This window comes from Muscardinus avellanarius (genome assembly GCF_963383645.1).
Source record: "Muscardinus avellanarius genome assembly, chromosome: 1".
NCBI classification, from domain to species: domain Eukaryota; kingdom Metazoa; phylum Chordata; class Mammalia; order Rodentia; family Gliridae; genus Muscardinus; species Muscardinus avellanarius.
This window is the reverse complement of record NC_137786.1, coordinates 165864952-165887124: the sequence shown is the minus strand read 5'-3', so window position 1 is coordinate 165887124 and position 22173 is coordinate 165864952. Positions and strand designations below refer to the sequence as shown.

Sequence of the window (22173 nt, the reverse complement as noted above, 5' to 3'; positions counted from 1 at the left end):
GCAGTTTGCGGATAGCCTCAGCTACTTAGTGAGGCCCTCTGCAACTCAGCGAGGACTTGTTTCAAAATAAAGAATAAAAAATAGGGCAGGGAGGTGTAGCTCAGAGGTCGAATGCCCCTGGGTTCCATTTCCACACTCACACACACAAAAAAAAAATTTACTTGTGGGCAAACACAGTCTTCCTGTGCTGCCAAAACTCATGCTACAGACTTGTCAGGCACAAATATTCCCATCCAAGTTTAATGCATATTGATATCACAGGGAAACTACTTCTAGGACAACTGATTGGAGTAAATCTGAGATCTGACAGGATTAAATATTCTCTTCATTGCTGATTCTGCGGGCGAGGCCTCCTAGAAATGCAGTCATCATGTTATTGGATTTGATATCAATCCAAAGAAAAATATCAAATGCAGTGTTTCACAGACTGGCTCATCTCTGCCCTGCCTTGGGAGCAAGCTAGGTACTTTACACTGCTCTTACTCTTGGAGTTAAGGCAAGTAGTTAATCCTTCTAGTTGAGGAAGATAGATTTATACAAACAAAAATATTCAGGAAAAACAGTACCACTGGGGGGAAGATACTATTTCAGAGCTAACGATTTAGTTTTAATTGATTGGTTCCCATTCAGTAAAGGGTAAGAGAATGGTGGCAGAAATAGGTGTTGCTAAAACACAGGGAGTAGAGCTCAGACTCGCACTTTGGTTCACTACAATGACTTACAAAACAGAGTTATGTGGTTATATGGAGATGTACAGTTTTGCTTGCAATAGAACTATTTGTTTTTCCATCATTTTCATAGGTAAATCCCCAGGGGAAACCCTGCCAACACTGGAATGAAACAACATAGTTAAGTATGTTAGTTAGGTATGGTAGTGCATGCCTATAATCCAAGCACTCAGGAGGCTGGGACAGGGGAATCATAGGTTTGAGGACAGCCTCAGCCGCATAGTATGACTCTCAGCAACCTAGCAAGATTCTTTTCAAAACAGAAAATTTAAAAAGGGCTAGGGGTATGGCTCAGACGTAAAATGCCTCTGGGTTCAACCCTCAGTACAGAAAGAAAGAACAGAGAAAAGAAGAAAGGAGGGCGGGGAAGAGGGAGGGAGCATAAGGGAAAATAAATGCCATAGTAAAGCATTCACGCTTACTCTCCCTGCACTCATCATGGAAACATTCTCTGAAAACAGCTTGTCTACTGGGCATTACAAACTTCTATAGCAACCAAACTTCCTCCTACCTCTGTGCCTTTTTGAATGCTCTTTTCTAACAGTTTTACCAATTTTAGAAGATTCTCAAATTCTCCTCCTCCATCTTTTTATAATCACCAGTACGCATGGTGATACTTCTGAAGTGAGATGGTTTTTTTTTTTTTTTTTTTTTTTTTTTTTTTGGTGGTACTGGGGTTCCTGGAAACCCTTCTACCTCCAGGCTACACTCCCAGACCTATTTTATATTTTTATTTGGAAACAGGGTCTCTTAAGCCAGCAAGGCTGGCTTTGAGCCAACGCGATACTCCTGTCTCTACCTCCCAAGCGCAGGGATTACAAGCGTGTGCCACCACGCCCGGCGAGATGACTCTTTTTTCCCTTTGTGGTACGGGGGATATTGAATCCAGGGGACTTCTACCTCTGAGCTATACCCCCAGACCCCAGCCCTATTTTATTTTTTATTTGGAAACAGGGTCTCACTAAGTTGCTGAGGGGCTTGTTAAGTTGCTGAGGCTGGCTTTGAACCTGCGGTCCTCCTGTTTTACCTCCCAACTACTGATATTACAGGTGTGCTCTACCAGGCTCAGGTTCAAGTGAGAGATTCTTAGTAAAGCAAATCAGTGAAATCTGGATGTTATGGATTCTGTCCTTACATTGTAGTTTTTAGTTTTTTTCTCCCTTCTCTTTCTCTACTTAGTCTCTGGGTTCAAACTACATCGTTTGATCATAGATTTATTCACTCATTTGTTTCTTCATGAATCCTCTCACTTACCATTATTTATTTAGTACTCTATTATCTCATCCATCAAATATTTTTATTCATTCATTATTTGCTCAGTTTCTCACTCTCTATCTAGTCTTCATCTATTCATCCCAAAGAATTTTTTGGGGGGGTACTGAGGGTAGAACCCAGGGGCTTTTCTACCCCCAGGCTATATACCCAGACCTACTTTTTATATTTTATTTGGAAACAGGGTCTCACTAAGTTGCTGAGAGCCTCACTAAGTAGCTGAGGCTGGCTTCGAACCTGTGTGATCCTCCTGTCTCAGCCTCCCAAGTAGTAGAATTACAAGTGTGCGTCATCACACTCGGCTTCCTTCCAAAGTATTTTCACCAGACACTATTCTAAGTGCTAGGAACAGGGCAGTGAGGAAAAAAAAAAAAAATATATATATATATATATATATATATATATATATATATATATATATATATGTAGCAGTGAAAAAGATGTCCTTTTAAAGATGGACCTAGGGAGGGGAGCAATCAATACACACACACACACACACACACACACACACACACACACACACACACTAAAATTTCAGAAAGTGGTAAGTACGATGAAGGATGATAAGAGAGAATGAGTTTATTCATTCTTACTGTGTACCTATGTGCTAGACACACTGGTAGATGACTAGGACGCCAGAGTGATGAGCAGGATCCAGGCCCTCAACACCCAGAGAACAGAGCAGTGATACTCAGCCCAGGGAAGTTGTATTTCCCCGATGTTCCTCAGGGAATTCTGACATACAGACCACAGTTGAGGACCTCTCATCAAATAACCCATAGAGCCTACATCAATGATTAGTTATTTCTGTGTACCCTATACACACCTCAGATTGTTTTCTAACTGTACCTTCCACAACTCTTATTTGGAGAGGTGGGACTAGGGAATGGACACAGGAGTACTCTACCACTAAGTTACACCCTGAACCTTTTCATCTTTTTTATTAATTTTGAGACAAAGTGTTCCTTATGTGGCCCAGGCTGGCCTTGAACCTTCGATCCTCTTGCCTCCGTTGCTGAGATGACAGGTCTATGCCACCATGTCCAGCCATATCTCTACAGCTCTGCCATCTGTCCTTCCTTCCTCCACCCCCTCAGATAAGTTCTCCCATCTCTTGCTAAGCTGCTTCCTTAAAGTCTTGGTTTAACTGTCTGACCCCATCCTGTACATAGTTGTAAGAATGATGCCTCTAAAAGGCTAACTGGATCAAAACATCATTTGGTAGCTCCTCTTAAGAGAAAGGTCTAGCCTGGCCAACGCTCGAGACTCCTCATGGGCTGAAACCAGCTTCATTCCACACACCTGCCTACCATGCACATAGCATCTCCACCACAGCAGAACACTGCCAGGTCTCTAGCATGCCCGCTCTGCCAGACCCCCATGCCATCCTCTCCCCATGTCTCACATATTCCTTTTATTCTTCAGGAATCTTCTGAAACATGCCCAGAAGCTCTCAGAGAACCCTCCCCCCCATGCCAGGCACAGTATTACTGTCTGTTGTCCTGAGACTTCTAAGATATTGTTATCATACCAATTACAATTTCTGATTACACATGCCAGCCCCTTCTCCAAACAATGGGTTCCTTGAAGACAGGGACCAGCCTTAGACATCTTTGAGTTCCTCACTACCATCATGTATATGATAAATACTCAATAATGTTGACCAATCAAATAAATGACTGAAGCCGGGTGTGGTGGCGCACTCTTGTAATTTCCGCACTTGGGAGGCCAGAAGGAGGATCACACAGGTTCGAAGCCAGCCTCAGCTACTTAGTGAGGCTCTCAGCAACTTACTGAGACCCTGTTTTCAAATAAAATATAAAAAAATAGGTCTGGGAGTATAGCTCAGAGAGAGAAAGCCTCTGGGTTCCACCCCCAGTACCTCCCCAAAATTAAAATAATAAATAAATAAATAAATAAAATAAAAATAATAAATGACTGAATGAAGAATGAGCTAGTCTCCCTACAGAATGATTTATTCTGTTGGATGACAGCAAGGCATAAATCAGTACTTTCAATCAATTGCAAATAAGGACATTTAAATACTTTTCTTTTTTTGTGGTACTGGGGATTGAAAAGAGGGGCATTCTACCTCCAACTACATCCCCTAGTCCTATTTTTTATTCTTTATTTTGAAACAGGGTCTCACTAAGTTGCATAGGGCCTCACTAAGTAGCTGAATCTGGCCAAGAACTGCCATCCTCCTGTCTCAGCCTCCCAAGTATTAGGATTACAAGTGTGCACCACCATACCCAGCTAATGCTTTCTTTATAATAAATATCCTAAAAAGGAAATCTAGTCCATCTATGGATTAATGGCTTCATCCTTACTATTCATACATATTTATCTTCTCTGTGTCCTGTTTTTCTCCATATCTCATTCTTATACTGCCTTTTTCTGTCCTTCCTAACTCTATTACCTGTAGCTTAACTTAGCCACAGCATCTCCTTGGCTACTTTTACTACAACAAAAGTAGTGATTGACCTCTGATTAACGAGTTATGTTACAAGGGCTGCTTTCTTAGTATGGTGTCAGGGCACTGAGATGCCCACAATCGCTAACATAACCCTCTTCCTATCTGTGAACCAGTCTCCTTTGTTTGAAGACTCTGACCTTCTTGGGAATGCTTGAAACAAGATAATTCTTAAATATTTTAGAAACCATCAGAACTGGAAGTCTTCTGATGGAAAAGTGTACACAATATGGAAGCCAAGCACCTGAAAGATAGACAATTACTGTTCAACTGTAATATCCTCATATGTGCTACATAATTGATGGTGAGAACTACTTGGACTGTATGTGAGGATGACACAAACATGTTTGAACTCATGTTTTAGTAAGATGACCGTTAAGAAAAGCAATAAAAATTAAAATTCCATATATGCATGACTAAATTATTTCTAAAAGTTGAATACTCTTTGGGGTAGAATTCATTTTAGATCCCTTCAAGAGAAAGGAGGATGCTACTAGGTAACTAAGGGGTGTGGGATAGGAAAAGGGGGAAGGAGAAAGAATCAGAAGGGAGAAACAATTAGAAAGCTTGGAACATATTTGAGTAATTCTCATTTTTTTTCAGCGGCCTGGGATGGCCAATCTGTAGACATGGAGCCAACATAATATAAGCTAGAGGAAGGGTTAGTCCTCAAGGATATGGTCTTTAAAAGAGAGAAGAGAAACATAGACCAATGGAGCAGAATAGAAGACTCAAACAAATCCACATACTTACAGCCAATTGATTTTTGACAAAGAGGCCAAAAACATACACTGGAAAATAGATAGCCTATTCAACAAATGGTGTTGGCACAACTGGTTAACCATATGCAGAAAAATGGAAATAAACTCCCCTTTCTCACCCTGCAAAAGAGTCAACTCAAGATGGATCAAAGACTTGGAAATTAGACCAGAGACCTTGAGGCTCCCTGAAGAGGTCATAGGCCCAACACTGCAACACATAGAAACAGGTAAAAACTTTCTCAACAAGACCCCAAAGGCAAGAGAAACTAAAAGGCAGATCAATACATAGGATTACATAAAACTGAAGAGCTTCTGTACAGCAAAGGAAACTATCAAGAACCTCAATCAAGAGCCAAAAGAATGGGAAAAGATTTTTGCCACCTATTCCTCTAATAGAGGATTAATATCTAGAATATACAGAGAACTCAAGAAACTCAGCACTAAGAAAACAAATAACCCAATTAAAAATGGGCAAATGAACTAGACAGACACTTCATGAAAGAAATTCAAATGTCAAATAAATCCATGAAAAAATGTTCAACATCATTAGCAATCAGAGAGATGCAAATTAAACTACCCTGAGATTTCACCTAACTCCAACTAGAATGACAATCATTCAAAACACAAACAACAAATGCCAGTGAGAATGTGGAGAAGTGGGAACTCTAATACATTCTTGGTGGAATTGAAAATTAGTACAACCACTTTGGAAAACAGTATGGAGGATCCTTAACAAAATAAAATGAACTTACCATATGATCCAGCAATACCACTTCTAGGTATCTACCCAAAAGAATGAAACCAAATTACCAAATTAATGCATGCATATCTGTGTTCATAGCTGCACAATTCACTATTGCCAAACTATGGAACCAGCCAAGATGCACATCAACAGATAAATGGATTACAAAACTATGGGATATATACACAATGGAATTCTACTCAGCCATAAAGAAAAACACAATTATGTCATTTACAGGGAAATGGATAGAACTGGAGAACATAATTATGCTAAGAGAGATTAGTCAGTCACAAAAATACAATAAATTGGCTACTCTCCCTAATATGCAAAAGCTAGGAAGAAAATGGGTCATAGGAAGAACTCTCAACGAAGAAGAGGATACGAAGATGAGCAAATAAGGTGACCTGAGGGGATGGGAGGAGGGAAGAGGGAAATTCTCTAATGTTCATGATGTACTTTAACAAACATATCAAAGTCAATCAGTAAGCCAAACATGAGAATGAGGGAGGGGGAGGGAATTGGTCAGAGCTAATAGGGTGATGTGTGTATGTATGCTTCCACCATCTTGTACTCCATTAAGATGTATGACTACAATGCACCAATAAAAAATTTAAAAAAATTGATGAATAAACTAAAAATACCTAAAGAGAGAGAGAAAAAAAAGAGAGATGAAAGGAGAGAAGAGAGAAAAATGAAAAGGTCAGTCTATTTCCAGGCTCCTTTAGTCCAAAGACATTCTAACAAGAGATATTTAAGGCCCTGATCAATAGAGAGGCTAAGAGGGTACTAGGATCTCAGGAGTACTTAGAGTATACAAACTGATTTCTAGAATATGTCATCTCAAGTAACAAAGAAGCAGCTCTCATCCCAGAACAGGTCTACTTCTATAGTCAGACACCACTACACATCATAGGCAGGTCTAGATGTGTAGTAAGAGCTTCTCATATCTTTGTTCTGTTCTCCCCATATTGACTTAGCCATGACCTGTGGCTTATACACATTCATTCTCTCTCTCTCTCTCTCTCTCTCTCTCTCTCTCTCTCTCTCTCTATCTCTCTCTCTCTCTCTCTCTCTCTCTATATATATATATATATATATATATATATGTGTGTGTGTGTGTGTGTGTTATATAAAATTTTATATATATATATATATATATATATATAAAATTTGGGGAAGGGACACAATGTGCTATCAATGGACCATGCCAGTCCATGAGCTGTTTATCACTGGTTCATAGAAAGTACAGAAATTGAGAGTATTGAAAACCATTTATTGTAATTTGCTGAGATATCCAAGTACAAAGATCAGTGGTCTATTGCATACCATTGTGTTTTTTCCTGTATTTTTGTTTTAATTTTTCACAAGGTGTCAACCTGTGATGATTAGAAATAAAAACTTAAAAACAAATGAAAGAAGTCTTGCAATAGTTAATGAGGTGCTGGTCCAGCCAACCTTGCCCAGCTGAAAGTCAGTTATTCAAATTGTATTTGGAATTTCCCCTTTGTTGCTCTAAAGGGAAACTTATTCTCTGTTCATAAACCTCTCTGCTTCCTTGTGCTACAGGTGCAAACAAAGGTGAGTTCAGAAAGAATGTAGTCACTGGTGATGCTTGACTACCAGCTGGGTACTCAGATCATGTTTTCATTCTTCATGGGTCGGATCTTCCTGAATTATGCCCATGACACAAAGAAGGACCTTGACACAGCCTGCTAGGAAAACTTCAGAAACTACAATATCTAGCCACTGTGGCTTCACACTCCCCAACCTCTAACTCCTAGCTAAGAAAATATTGACAGGTATTAGGTCATTCTATTGAAATTCACTTACTTTTAAAGTACAGGCCCCAAAATACACTGAACACACCCAGTTCACAAAGGCTAAAGTATAAGCAAGAAATACTGCAGGAACTTGATACCAAGTGAAGTAGTAGTTTCTGACATGGATTAAGGAGGAAGCAAAATTAAATAAATAATAGCCCCTTCTACGGACTTAAGTGATTACCACCCATGCCACATAGTATAGAATTGGCCTTTAATGGGCAGAGTATGCTGGATACATCTGACATCTTTATGCTTTATTCATGTAATAACATAATTATAATGCCACCTGAAAATTACCAATTTTCCTCCTTTCTTAGAAATGCTAAGTGATTCCCACACTTTATTTCATTTAGTATTGCAACATCCTCATCAGGCAAGCAACTCTGTTCTAATTTACAAATAAGACTCAAGAGATTTGTCCAAGGTCTCAGACGGAATGCAGATGCAATCGTGGAAGTTATATATCAGCCTCAAATTGAGAAAGACTAACAGAATGCCCACCAGCCGCATGGGGACATGAGGAAGATGAGTGGGGCACCTCCATCTCCCACGCCCATCTCCATTTCTCAAAATGGAACAAGTTTCTGGAAGAAATATGGGAAGTCTAACCCAGAAAAAAACTATACAATGAGCAATGAGGCCTCTGATTGTCCTCTTCTCTTCTGCAGCTCTCAGTCCTTCTGCTCTTGGCTGGTTACTGTTCTGGTGCTTCTCAGTCCATCATGCCTGACTCTGAGGAGCTTCCCTCAGCCCCCTTGGTAATGAGTCTAAATAACTATGTTCTTTTCCCAAGGTTTCTAGGATTTTAAGTCTCACCTTTCTTTAAGAAAGCAAGGTTCATCCATGAGGGGTATTTGAAAGCAGCTACACCAACGGGGAAAAAAATAGAGTGCTCTTCATGCCCTTTTCTGGGGTCTCTGAAATAGTTATGTGTATTTGAGAGTCCATGGTTTCGTCTTTAAAACTCCTGTTATGTGTTGCAGATTGTGTTCATTATATATTCAATAAGTAATTAAATTCCCAATAATTCTACCAGCAAACCTATTGTCAGTCCCACGTGTACAGCTGTGTAAATAAAGGTCCAAGAAGTTAAATCCGTAATATTGCAAAATCATAGTCTCAATTAACAGCTACAATTGGGGTGTTTATCCTCTAGCTAACTTGACCTTTACATATAAAATGGAACATTACACATAGTTCTACTGGAAAATTATGGATCCCACCACTTCTGGGAAACAACTAGGAAATGGGTAAATAATGGATACCTTAATCAATTCAGTATTCCCTTATCCATGTTCATAATTACTCATATTTGACTTTGAAATATCTATTGGTACCAATATTATTCACCCTCCTCTTCACCTGTGAACTATTTGGTAATATTTTATTTCCCAGGCGCTTTAGCCTTGCACTATGACTCAGTGACTATCCCACCAGCAAATTCATCAGCTTCATCCTAGTTAGAGGCTCTGAGATGAACTGTTTTCACTGAAAATATAGAGACACTATGCAACTGTCTCCTGCCAAAGGATAACAACTGTATTCTAAAAGGATAAGACACCAATGGGAAGATTCTTAAATACCTAAAAGCAAATTGTCATGGCTCCAAAGGCTTATGATAATGCATCCCCATAACTGGCTACCTTTTAGGAATCATGTACATTTTTTAAGCAGATAGATGGAAATATGTATGAAAAATAAGGAAAAAATAAAAACTAAAATATTGAGAAAGATCTACATCTTTAAGATTTACTCCAAATATATTACCATTAATTCTCACCAGAACTTCTTGAGTATATAATTCCTATCTTTAGATAAGAAAATAAACTCAAAAATGTTACTGATCCTGACTTGCTCATGATCAAGTGATTGATAAATGGCAGATTTAAGATTTGAATTTATGTTTCCTGGGCTTGAGCTTCTTCCACTGCAACAAGCTGTTATAATCTGATCATAATTTATCTCTCCCCTGAAATGATTTATTCCCCTACATTCATTTTGAAGTACCTCTTTGTCCTAGTCTAAAAGAAAAAATTCCTTGGTGCAGATGTTAAAGAAAAGTTACTGATGGTACAAAAAAAGAAATAATCATTTAACAATTTAATTCTAAGATTCAGATTTGTTAGAAGTTATGGAAGATGGACAAGAGTAATGTTCAGGCTTTATCCTCATGAGGGTCTAGAATTCTCGAACACACCATTCCCTTCCCCATACCTATAACACCAGTACATTTGTATTCATAGCCCACCATTTTGCTTGGACAGCACACCAAGCCATGAAACCCACCAGTAGCAGCTTACCTTGTGCTCTCTGGTGCTGCATCTTCTTCTGACTCTTCTACAACACCTGCTAGTTCTGGGGGAAGGAAAGCATCTTTGTTGACATTATTCACCCAGCTTTCCTTTGCCCCGATTGCTCTGTCCTTACTCTGCTCAGCTGAAACAGGAAATGATAGACAAGAAGGTTATCTCTCACCTCTACAATCTGTAACTCTTTTATTGGCTCCTATCACTGAGGGCTCAAATCTGAACCCTGTGCCTTCCAAGTGTTAAGGTAATCAAAGTCTCAGGATCGGAATTATGTCTTTGAGAGAACTCAGTAGATTCTGCTGGCAGTAGGTCCTCCTCAAACACAATCTCCTGAGAACATGTGCGGGTAACTCCAGAGACCACTAATGCAACATTCTGAGTGCTTCTAGATTGATCTGATCTGAATTGGGGTTGAGATTGAATTGCATAGTCACAGGATGATGAAGGCAGGAAGTACTTATTGAGATAAAGCACCATCTTTACCAAGCATTTACTGAGGACCTACCATATGTCCAATATAATGCTTGGCTCTGAGAAACAAAGTGAAACAAATGATTCTAGTCTGGAATCTCCTTCTTGACCACCTTATGCACCTCCCACCTCCCCAGTCTCTATACATCCAAATTCTACATACTTCTCAACACCCAGCTCACGTGTCAGAAAAACCTTTGTGCCCTTCTTCAGGCAAAAGCCTCTGTTTCCTCTTAATACCTAGAATTCTTTCTTTACCTGAACAACTGAGTGATGACTAATGAGGCATGATGTTAAGTTCTTTGTCTGTGTTATCTTGTGAAATGGGAGCTATTTTCCAAGTTGTAAATTTGGATATTGAGGCTCAAAGAGTTCAAGGCTGCATAACCAGTAAGTACCAAAAATACTTCATCAGTGTTAAGAAGATGAAGCCATACTGTGGCTTTCAATTTCCATAAATAAGTTCCAGGGTGGTATTCCCTACAGGTCCTGTCACCTGTAAGTCTAGTTTCTTCAAAAGTACTAACCAATACCCTTCAAAGTTTCTTGAGTTCTGAGTAAGAGGGCTGCACACAATGCTTCATGTATACTATGCAGTCTACTCTTCCTGGCAAAGAGTTGGCACTGAGTCTGAGAGATTTGAAATCCAGCTCTACCATTTGGCAACAATATCATCATCAGAAAGTTATTTAACTTCTCTGAGCTTTGCCTTATATATAGACCAGGGGAAATAGCACCAACCTTAGAAGTCCACTGCTATAGTTAGAAATAATAGAGAATGCCTGTCAAACATTAGATGTTCAAAAGGTGTTAGCTATTTTCCTTATTTCATGCAGGCTAGACCTAGAGAAGGGTTTATGCTGACTAACCTAGAGTTAGAAAGATGGTACCCTGTAGGTACTTAGTGAGCTTAAAAGTATTCTAAACAAGCTCTCAAAATATTACTTTTAAAGTCTCTTTATACTGTACGTGGGTACAGAAGTACTAAATGTGAAGATCATTGGGGGAAGGCTGATCTCTTTTTGTTCAAACCCTTCACTTATGCAGAAGATTCTGAATTTCCAGAGTTAAAAGTCAAAGAAGAGAAGATAGATCTCTTATAAAACCCAAGTATCTATGCTGCTGCAATACAACATGGTATCTAAGGTTTTCGTGTTCCTCTATACCACACTTGGTCACTTGGCCCTGCCCTTGTCCATTTGCATCCAGAGCAAAGGATGCTGAGTGAGAAGGGCACATACTATGCAAAGCATACCTCCAGGTGATTTTTCAAGGCAGATTTCAGTGATTCTGAAACTCTATCCACGCTTCCTTCCCAGACAAAAGCTGGCTGTAAGCATACCAACCAAATCAGCTCACCTGCCACTTGGAGCCTCTTCTTTCTCATGGATGCTCTGATGATATCTGCACCATGGATTTTGTCTCTGTGCCTTTTTGCCTTGGCTTCATAAAACCACTGGCCACTCATATTCTTGAGCTGCTGGTCATCTTTAATCTTTTCAGGCAAATGTCTACAAAAGGAAAAGAGTTTTACTTTGCTGAGAGCCTACAGTAAATAAATGAGTTCACTATGACGACACATAAAGAAATCTGTAAACATACAGGCAACATGAAACTTTCAATATTCTAGATGCTGCAAGCTTCCCAGATGACTAAACAATTCCCCCCGTGGACTGAAAAGTCAGAAGTGCCAATACAAACATTTTTAATGCAAAGGTTCAATCCATGATCTTCAGGTGATGCCAAAAAATTCTCAAGAGCAGATTCGCCTCTCAACTGCAATCTTCTGTGCCTACTGTTCAAATGCAAATACCCCAAGGAGGGATGATATATTAAGCTTCCCTAAGCTTTGATTTCCTTCTCTGTAAAATGAGGTTACTTTGAGGATTGAGCTAATGCATGTAAACAATCCTTTGTACATGTCTAGCACCTAATAAACATCCAATGAATAACTGATAGAGTAGTTATCTGTTCATCAGTCTTCTCATTTTGGTGAAATGAGTTTATCAGAGACCCTCCTGGAAGTCTGTGCAGGAAGAGGGCATGATGTCCCTGGTGCTTAATGTTAAGGAAATGAATACAGAAAGGGCAGGCTAAAATCAAGGAAGACCAAATTTGAGAAGGAAGGTGTATAGGTAAATTACATTTGTACAGATACTGCTTTTGAGGGTTCTACTATCATTCGTACTCACTGAAAAGCTAAAGCTAAAAAACAGCCGGGTGTGGTGGTGCACACTTGTAATCCTAGTACTTGAGAGGCTGAGACAGGTGTATCACAGGTTCGCAGCCAGCCTCAGAAACTTAGTGAGGCCTTCCACACCTTAGTGAGACCCTGTTTCAAAATAAAAGAAGAATAAAATCGGGCTGAGAGTGTGACTTAGATGTAGAATGCCCCTGGGTTCAATTCCCAGTACCAAAACAAATAAAATAAAAATAAAAATTAAACCTAAAAGACAAGCCAAATGCTGACCACATAAATCTTTTCTAATTTATACTGGTTAGAAAAACATTGTTCTAGCTGACAAGTCTTTTAACCTACCTATTTTGTTTCTACCTCAGCAAAATAGAAATCACAAGTCTGAATCCAACTCAATAAAGCAAGAAACACAAATCTTTTTACTCATAAAAATTTACTTAAAGTTTTTTTCTTAAAATTCCCTTAAGGAAGGTAAATTCTTGGAAGATAATATGCTACACAAGCCCAAGAGAGTTTTATGATCATAATTCAACTCAAATGTACCCTTAGTAAAGTGGCAAATCTAATTGTTTTTTGTTTTTGTTTTTGTTTTTGTGGTACTGGGGTTTCTGGAAACCCTTCTACCTCTGGGCTATACTCTCAGATCTATTTTATACTTTTTTTAAAATTTGGAAACAGGGTCTCTTAAGCCAGTGTGGCTGGCTTTGAACCTGCACGATCCTCCTGTCTCCGCCTCCCAAGCACGGGGATTACAAGCGTGTGCCACCACACCCGGCTGGCAAATCTAATTGTTTTAGCCAGAGAATGTGTATGGTAGAAGGGCTGGTGTGAGGGTTGCACTCAGGGAGTGGGAAAAACAGGATGGGGAAAAGGAATTACCTGGAGAGTTTCCATCCCCTCAGAATAAACTGGTATAATTTCCTCTCCTCTCCAAGTTACCTAGAAAAAAGTGACTCTACCCCAAACATATCCAATTACAATTCTTGGCCATGCACTGTCATGACAGTGTATATCTAGATCCTAACTGGACAGCACCATCACTTTATGGCTCTGAGTCACCAAAGAGATCACAGTTCTTACTAAATGTTCTAGTGGTTTCTCCTTGCCCAAGGCTTTAGCAGAGCAGACAATCCCTGCTGGGTTTCTGGCAAAGCATTTGATTTCTCCTCCTAAAAGGTCCATGTCTGCATTCTGTTCCAGAGAAAATAAGTGCTTCAGCCTCTCCTGAGTCAGACTAAACTCTTGGGGGCAGAAGCTGACTTCAATAAATCTTTGCTTAGTGCCCAGGAAATGATAAATAGTTATTCTGTGCTTGCATAGTACAGGGATGTCATGGGAGGCCCTGGCCACATGGCTTCCATGGCTTCAGGTTATCTTTTCAGACTCACTCACCAGCACTTACTTCTATACCCCTCTTGCCAGCATACCTGATCTCTTACTACCCTCAAACTTTTCTTTGTAACCTCAGTAGATGCTAAAGTTAGAAAGACCATTGGCTTTGAAGGCTCCTCAAATTAGATCCAAAGTCCAGTTCTGATTCTTATTAGATGTGACTTGGGGAGGTTATGGAACCTTTCTAAGCTTCAGTCTCCTTGCTTGTAATGATAGGGAAAAAACATACCTGGCAGGACTTCTGGAATAACTAATCACAGTGTTTGCCTAAAAGCACTTAACAGTATCTGGATCTTGGAAAGAGGCCAATGAGTCTGAAGGCTCTTAGGGGCTTTTCCTTGCGTCTCTGCCCAGCATGCTGCTCCTCGGCCTTCACATCAAGCACCCCAAGGGCATGCTTTGTCCTTTTCCTAGCTCCCACAGTACCCACCCCCCTCAGCACTCACCACACTCTGTCCCAATGATCTATTTGCACATCTGTTTCACCCAATGATCTGTGGACTCTGCAAACTCCTTGTAGACATGGATTACATCTTAATCACCTTTGTAAGTCAGGCACATAGCACAGGGCCTGGCAGAGAGCTGATACCCAGGAACTATTTGTTGAATGAATAACTCAGTGAACAAATAAATGCTCAGCAGCCACCCTAGCCTGAGTCAGGCAAGATATAATGAAGATCCTATCAGTGAACCACGCCTCATCCATGGTAGGGTCAGCTGAAGGAGGACATGCTTATCTCTCCTCAGAAAAGGAAAAAGACCTAAATTATGGCACCCACTAGCATTCTTGATGAAGGGAACCACAACCCTTGGTAGCATAACAACTGCCAATTTCTCTTCATGAGATCGTTTATTGTTGTTCAACTGAAAGGCACTCTGTAGGGATCCCTATGCGAGTCTTGATCTGATCTCATCTAAATGCCAACCGGCCTCCAACCAATACACAATGCACATGGGCTGCAAGAGTCAGACTCACAAAAACATACGGCCCTGAAAAGGCTGGGAATCATTATAATACAGAAATGGTTCTGGCTCCTTTTTGGTTTTTTTTTTTTTGTCTTTTTTTTTTTTTTTTTTGCTTGTTTGTTTGTTAATGGTAATGGGGGTTATTGAAACTTGGAGCATTCTACCTCAAGCTATACTCCTAATCTTTTTTTTTTTTTTAAATCAGGTTCTCGCTGAATTCCTCAGGCTGTCCTTGAACCTACATCTCAGCCTCCTAAGTATTGAGATTTCGGGCATGTGCTACCATACCTGGCTTCCTTTATTTTAAAGAGACAAAAGAATGAGAATTGTGTTAATAAGTGCCACATATGTATTTCCTAACAGATTATCACTGCTATGTTTAATAATCACTTCCTTTTTCTCTTAGTCACTTAACATGTTTTATAGATAACTCCATATGTGTGACATCAAAGACTAAGTTTTGTAAAAATGTAGATCACTGAAAAATTCTGTAATACCATTAAATCTCTTTACTTGCCCATATCAATTTTTCATCTTTCCTGAACTATAATGTCACCAACCAAATTACCATTGGATTTCCTATTTTTTGTATTATGTAGTTGGTGTGGGCAAAGAGTAAATTTCTTGGGACTGACACTTTTCATCTTCCACCGTCTTCTCCATATTCGCATTGTGTTTAGTAGAGTGCTGAGCATAGGGAAAATATTCAACCAATGCTGGTGGGGAAGAGCAGAAGCAGAAAAGTACTCAGCCCCGAGAAAACACTGTCCTGCCAGATTTCCAGGGTAAAAGTCTCGTCAATCTTCTGCTCATCCCTTCTTCTGAAGTGTATACCATATCTGCTTGGTACTGAACCACACACTTGGCACTTACCATGCATCATAGCACTTGGTCTTCACAGTTGCAATATAATATACAATTAATTTAGATGATTGCAAAAGTTGCCCATTTTGCCTCTTATGTAGGCTGAAGGTCATATCTAAACCATGCCCGGTTATTTGTTTGCCCACTTATTCATTAATTAATGTCCTCTCACATTCTAGGCATATTCTTGTAATTGTGCGTAAAAGTTCAATCCATAGCCCTAACTGCCAACCTCAACTCTTTCTGGTGCACAGGTGTGATGACTTGCAGAGGAAAGCCAGAATAGTGGTGGTCCCGCTTGTCAGCCTTCAACACCTTCCCCCAGCCCAACCCCTTTCTCTCCGTGTTCTGTATGCACTTGATAGCTTCTGGCTCCTTGATATGATCAAGTAAAGGCCTGACATCATAGGCTAGACCTGGCTGATATTATCTAGTCAGATTTAAATGGGAAAAATCAGCAGGCTGGCCAGAGAGATGACTGACCCATCCTCCAACTTTTTTGTTAAACTCCTCGGTATATTCCGGACAAGATGGTTAGATTGTGTCATTTGAAAGTATTCATAGATGTTTGTTTAGAATGTGAAAGCTGGAAGAAACCTTAGTCGCAAATTTCTAGATGAAATGATTCAGGCCAGAGAAGCTAAGACTTGTCAAGGTCACACAGAGCTGGGACCGGAAGCCAGCCTAACTCACAGCTAATACTCTTTCCACTACCCCATCCTGCCTCAGAGAGCCAACCATGACTTTGGTTTCCAAGATAGCTATCATACTTCACCCTTTCTACCACAAGACTTGACCTTTGTTGGAGGATCTAGAAGCCAACACAAGTGAAAACAAACTGCAAATGTTTCTTACAGTGAAGAGGTATAGAGGTTGTGGACACATAGGAGATCCTCACAGCTTTCTGAGAGGTGTTGTCATATATAAAAGCACACAGGCTTTGAGATGGCTCAGGGCAAGGCTCTAACCCTGCAGGACACCTTCCCTATCTTACCCGATTTCCTCCCTTGTTCCTGGGGAAAGTTACACTGTTCTGAGGATGAGAGGAGAAAATGTATGTAAAGCTCCATGTACAACGCAGGCCCCTGATAAATATTGCTTCTGTTTCCCTTCGCTTTGATAGAAAGAAAATACTGCCAGAGGTCCTGGAAGTCAATTCTTCAATGATAACTGCCTTCACTTAAAAAAAAAAAAAAAAAAAAAAAAAAAAAAACAGAGGCAGCTGAGAGTCATAAGATGTGGTGGCGGTTAAGATGATATCTACTGTAAAAACTCCCCTCGCCTAATGTGGTGGTGCGTACACGGGGTGGGGGCAGGGAGCTAGTGGGGTGTGCAGACACGCGTGTGGCAGTTTCCTGCTGGCAGTGTGATACAAAGCACAGGAAACATCACTTCTAGAGTGTGTCATTTTAAAACCATAAAAGACTAAAATTACACATGTGCATGTATGGTAATGTTTCCTTAAAAGGTGGGAGACAGGGCGGAAGAGGGAGAGAGACAGATGGAGACAGAGGGCAGGGGTAGGATGGAGAAAAAAATATCCATCTCAATGTCTGCTTTCCTGCTGGCCTGTGAAATGTCTCCACCCAGCAGCTAGGGGCCCAGATGGATAAAAATGGGTAAATATAGATAATGACGCAGCCGTTGTAGCTGCAGGTCTGCAGGTACAGAAGCACATGGAGAACAGTTGTGGTGGCAACAGGGACCTGTGACTGTCATCTTCTCACCTGCACACCAGGGATATGCCAGAGGATATTCCCCTGTGTCCAAGTCGATATTCTACCACTAGCTGGTTGAATGATTTAGGAACTAGACATCTTCCCTGTATGACACTTATTTTTCTCTTCCATGAAACCAGGACGGGAGGCAGCCCACATCTTCTCAGTGCCTTGTGTGTGCTTCTACCTCCAGAGTACTAGACACATCGGGGATGGCAAACAGGTTTCAGTTTGAATGTTAAACCTCTAACGCGCCCTAGTGAACAGGGTTCTAAAGCAGTGTGTGGGATTGTGAGCAACAGTGCTGGACCTCATGGCTCTAAGAGGATCATACTCTTAACTTTCATCAACAATTTGCATTTGAAAGAACAGTTGCGTTTTAGTGGAAGGTTTGCCTTTCTAACGATGTTTTGCTTAGGGTAATATTATAATTATATAATTAGTGTTTCTAAACCACAAACCAACAAGAAGGGTACCTGGGGCACTGTAAATGTATGTTGGGAAGACAAAATTTAGATGATAAGTTTGCAATTGATAACCTATTAAATAGATGAGGCCACTAGATGGTAAACCCCTTGAGGGCTGAGATTATGTTTTCAATTATCCTGGAATTCCCTTCACATCAGTGACTAAAGTAGTTCCTTATTTCACTGCATTAAACAATTGAACTTTAAGAATCATTCCCTGCTAAGGAGTTAGACTATTAACCAAAGTTTTCTATCTTTTTTAGAATAATAGTGAAGGAGCAAGTAAGATATTAAAATTTATCCATCACCTGTCACATGCCAAAAAGATTAGTAATTATTTTTACTTAATCCTGACTTTAATCTTTTTAGTTTGGTTTTATGGCAATTCTCATTCTCTGAGTTGAGGCTCAGAGAGGTAAAGTAACATGCCCAATGAACAACTGTTGGTTACTGGTGGAGATGAGATTTGACTCCAATGTCCATGCAGGTGAGTTATTTCCCTGTGCCATGATTTAACTCTTACTGTTTCTTTCTGAAAGAAAAATATCAATGAGCAGCATGGAGGCAGAGGGAAAAGCACTAAACAGAGAGCATTTTCTATCATGGCTCTGGAGCTGACTAGCTGTGTGGCCCTGGGCTCTCTCTGGACTTTATCTTCTTGTCTATAAAATGATTGATATGGGCCAAAAAAAAAAAAAACCTCCTTTTCAGAGCTATCAAGCTATAACTCTGATGTAAGAGGCAAAGACAGGCAGCTGAGTTATACAGAAAGAACTGATAAGCAAAAGCCTAGAGTAGCATTTCCAGAGACTAAATTCTGGCCCAGGAACAGAACAGCCTCAGAACCATTCCCACAAGATCCTTCAGTCCAAAACCAAAGAGCAGGTAGAACAAGATTCTCCTGTGTGGAGCAGGTCACAGGCTGGGCTCTTGCAGTATCCACAGGCCAAGGTCTCGTGCCCATCTGCTCTTTTGGGTGCACACTGTCATCCCCACAGCCCTAGGATCTTGGACCTGCCCATGGCCAAGTCCACAAGAGGTGCTTGCTGCCTAAGTAGAAAATCCTCCAGAAAAGTGGTGGTAGATAGGGCATGACTTAGACCAGGGGTGTGTGTGTGTGTGTGTGTGTGTGTGTGTGTGTGTGTGTGTGTATACACATATATTTGTACACACACATATGTAAAACTACCCCAAGTCTTCCTCTTATTGTTTATTTACAGATGCAAGCAAAACAAAAAAACAGCAAAGCACCCTTGGTAGCTGCTGGGGCACCCTCAGAAACAGCAGGCTAAAGGAGAGTCTGCAAAAGAACAGTCAAGAAACAGCACTTTGCTGTGACCACAGACTGGCTGGTGCTTTACTCCTAAGTGTGTAGAAGAGTCCTACCGTGGCCATCTCAGGGCTGCTGTGAGAAACTTAAGAGGATAGTGTTCATGGAAGGGCATGTAGTTGTGAATTAGTCAGGCAATAATGCTGCCAAAAGGCTGCAATAGTGCTTTGTGTCAATCCTCAGTCCCTCCACACCACTTACTAAAAATGGCGGGCAGTGCCCATCCAGGCACATGAAGTACTGCCAGGGACTGGTGGGAAAGAGCATGATCCCACCACAACAGCTACCTCCTTCTCCACTGCCAGGTCTCATGATGGCCCATCTGAAGAGGTGGAGTAATGGATGAAGACTGAGACATGACTGACTTCTGACACCCACTGGTTATATGATCTGGGGCATGTCATCTGATCTGTCTCGAAGTTAACTTCCTCACACTTCAAATGGGTAATCATGTCCCACTCCACCTCTCAACTGCTCAAGAGTACATGAGCTCATTAGAAATAATGGGGATGCTAAGCCCTTTGTAACTTGTTAAGCACTGTCTGTTTACCAGTTACTATCAGTAGCTATAACCACACATTCTGCAATGCTTAAAGTTAATTTTAGCATGCTCTCTTACAAAGCATCCATGTTCAATTATGGTCAAATTATGGGAAATGGGGGCTGGGATGTATCTCAGTGGTAAAGAACTTGCCTTGTCAATACAATGCCCTGGGTTTGACCCTCAATGCCAAATAGGAGGGAGGTAATGCAAAGAGATTTATAAATTCACATTCTTTGTGTTCCAGAAAGTAAGAACTTGGCTTATGCTCCTTTTGGTTAACTCCTGGGATGGGGACCATACCACTAATACTTCTAACTTACACTCAGGAAACTTTTCATTGCCCTAGTATACAGAGAGTAAATGGCAGGGCTTGGACTAAGCCCAGTTATTCAACAGCCTGGTCAAGGGCTCTTTCTATCACAAATGTGAGTGAAAGTGGTGGGAATGTGGACATGGAACATTTGGGTTCCACCCAACGAGGATAGTATGTCAGAGTTGCCACTCCTCTTTATGGGACTTAAATCAAATGAAAAATCGACGCAGTCAGAGATTACTTTCAATATTGCTGTTAAAACCAACTCCAACATTTCTGAAAGTATGCAGAAATTTGAGCTACGTCTGAATGTATTTTCTTTTAGAAATAGAAAAACTACCTTAGTTTATGATTCAGTTTTAAAAAGTAGAAATAAAAATGCACATACAAGGATCTAGATATATACATATAGATATTGGTATGTATTTCATTTTTAACTTAGTGTTTTAAAAGTTAAAAGAGTATAGATTTTGTTTATTTTGTTCTGTTTTGCATTTTTGAGATGGGGTCGCCCAAGTTGGTCTCAATCCATGGATTCAAGCAATACTTCTGAGTCGCCCAAGTTGGTCTCAATCTATGGATTCAAGCAATACTTCTTTACCCTGCCTCTCAAGTAGCTAGGACTATAGGCACGTGCCCTGAGCCTGGCTTGAGTTTTTAATCAAGACCCTACTTCTAGCAGGAATCTAATGGGATAAATTAAGAGACACTGGGAGGAAAAGTTCTGCCCAGGAAGTAAACCTAAAATTGGAACCCATAAGTTTAGGCTCCAAGTTAGAACTACCACTTCCGGTTAAAAACAAAACAAAACAAAGAACTCCTCTTCCTCCCTCAGGCCTGAGGACTCCTCTGGCCTCTTACCTGACTCTCTCTTCCTCCGCCCTCTTCAGGGCAGCATCTCGCTGCAGAACCTTCATAATGGCCTCTTGTTCCTCATCTGTCAGGAAGCTTAAGTCAATCATTTTGAAAAGTGAGCCCCAAAATAATCGCAACAAATGTGCCTTAAATTTCTCAAGGCTTACCAGCCAAGACTACAACCACAAAGATTAAACAAAGCAAAATATGAAGGGAAATAATATCTTGTTCAGTTCTGTGGCAAAAGTCTGATAGCAAAATCCTAAGTGTCCTTTCCCATGAGAAGGCAGCGGTCTGTGGGATGACTTGGAGAAGAGGCTCTCAGGAGGATGCTGCATCCCTTGCCTGTGTCTTCAGCAGCATCTCTAGCATACTCTGGCTCTGGACCAATTTCAGGCGCGGTGTATTCCCTCTCCACCCTGGTGGCCAACTCAATGAGAAGCAGCAACACTGGAGCACTTGCGACCTGAGGAGTCATGAAACAGCACCCAGGGGTGAGAGGCAGTTCTTATAAACACTGTTCTGTACTATAAGATTTTAAAATGACCATATAAGATGGTCTCTGAGATGAGGGAAACCAGTTCGGCCAGCTTCCTGAGCATGTGGTAAATAGATCAGGAAACATACTTCAACCCAATTCCAGATTGCCAGCATGGAGAGCACACAAAAATGTCTGTCAATATTTAACAACCCACCTGAGGGAAAAAAATGGTTGCAAAAAGGAACTGGTCCTATCTCTCTCTCTCTCTCTCTCTCTCTCTCTCTCTCTCTCTCTCAACTCCTGGATGAAAGGTCAGTATGAGCAGATAGGTGTGATGCCAATTGGCAAGTAATTCTGAGTAAGAAATTAGAAATAAAAATTTTAAATACTCACCTGTTAAAAAGTAGAACTACTCCACTGGAGTATATATGGGCTCTGTAACAAAAGGAGAGCTAGTCTTAGAGGTA

The 22173-nt window shown here is 40.5% G+C and overlaps 1 protein-coding gene across 1 annotated transcript in view; it reads right to left on the bottom strand.

The window, feature by feature from the left end:
- SYTL2 (synaptotagmin like 2) overlaps nt 1-21332 on the bottom strand; it is a gene marked incomplete at both ends in the record, with an annotated part of 67159 nt that extends 45827 nt beyond the window's left edge. Inside the window, 3 exons of the mRNA XM_080689221.1 lie at nt 10100-10235; nt 11939-12090; nt 21232-21332. Of these exons, the coding sequence (XP_080545347.1) occupies nt 10100-10235; nt 11939-12090; nt 21232-21332 (389 nt within the window). The remainder of the gene's footprint in view (nt 1-10099; nt 10236-11938; nt 12091-21231) is intronic.
- Nucleotides 21333-22173: the final 841 nt, after the last annotated feature.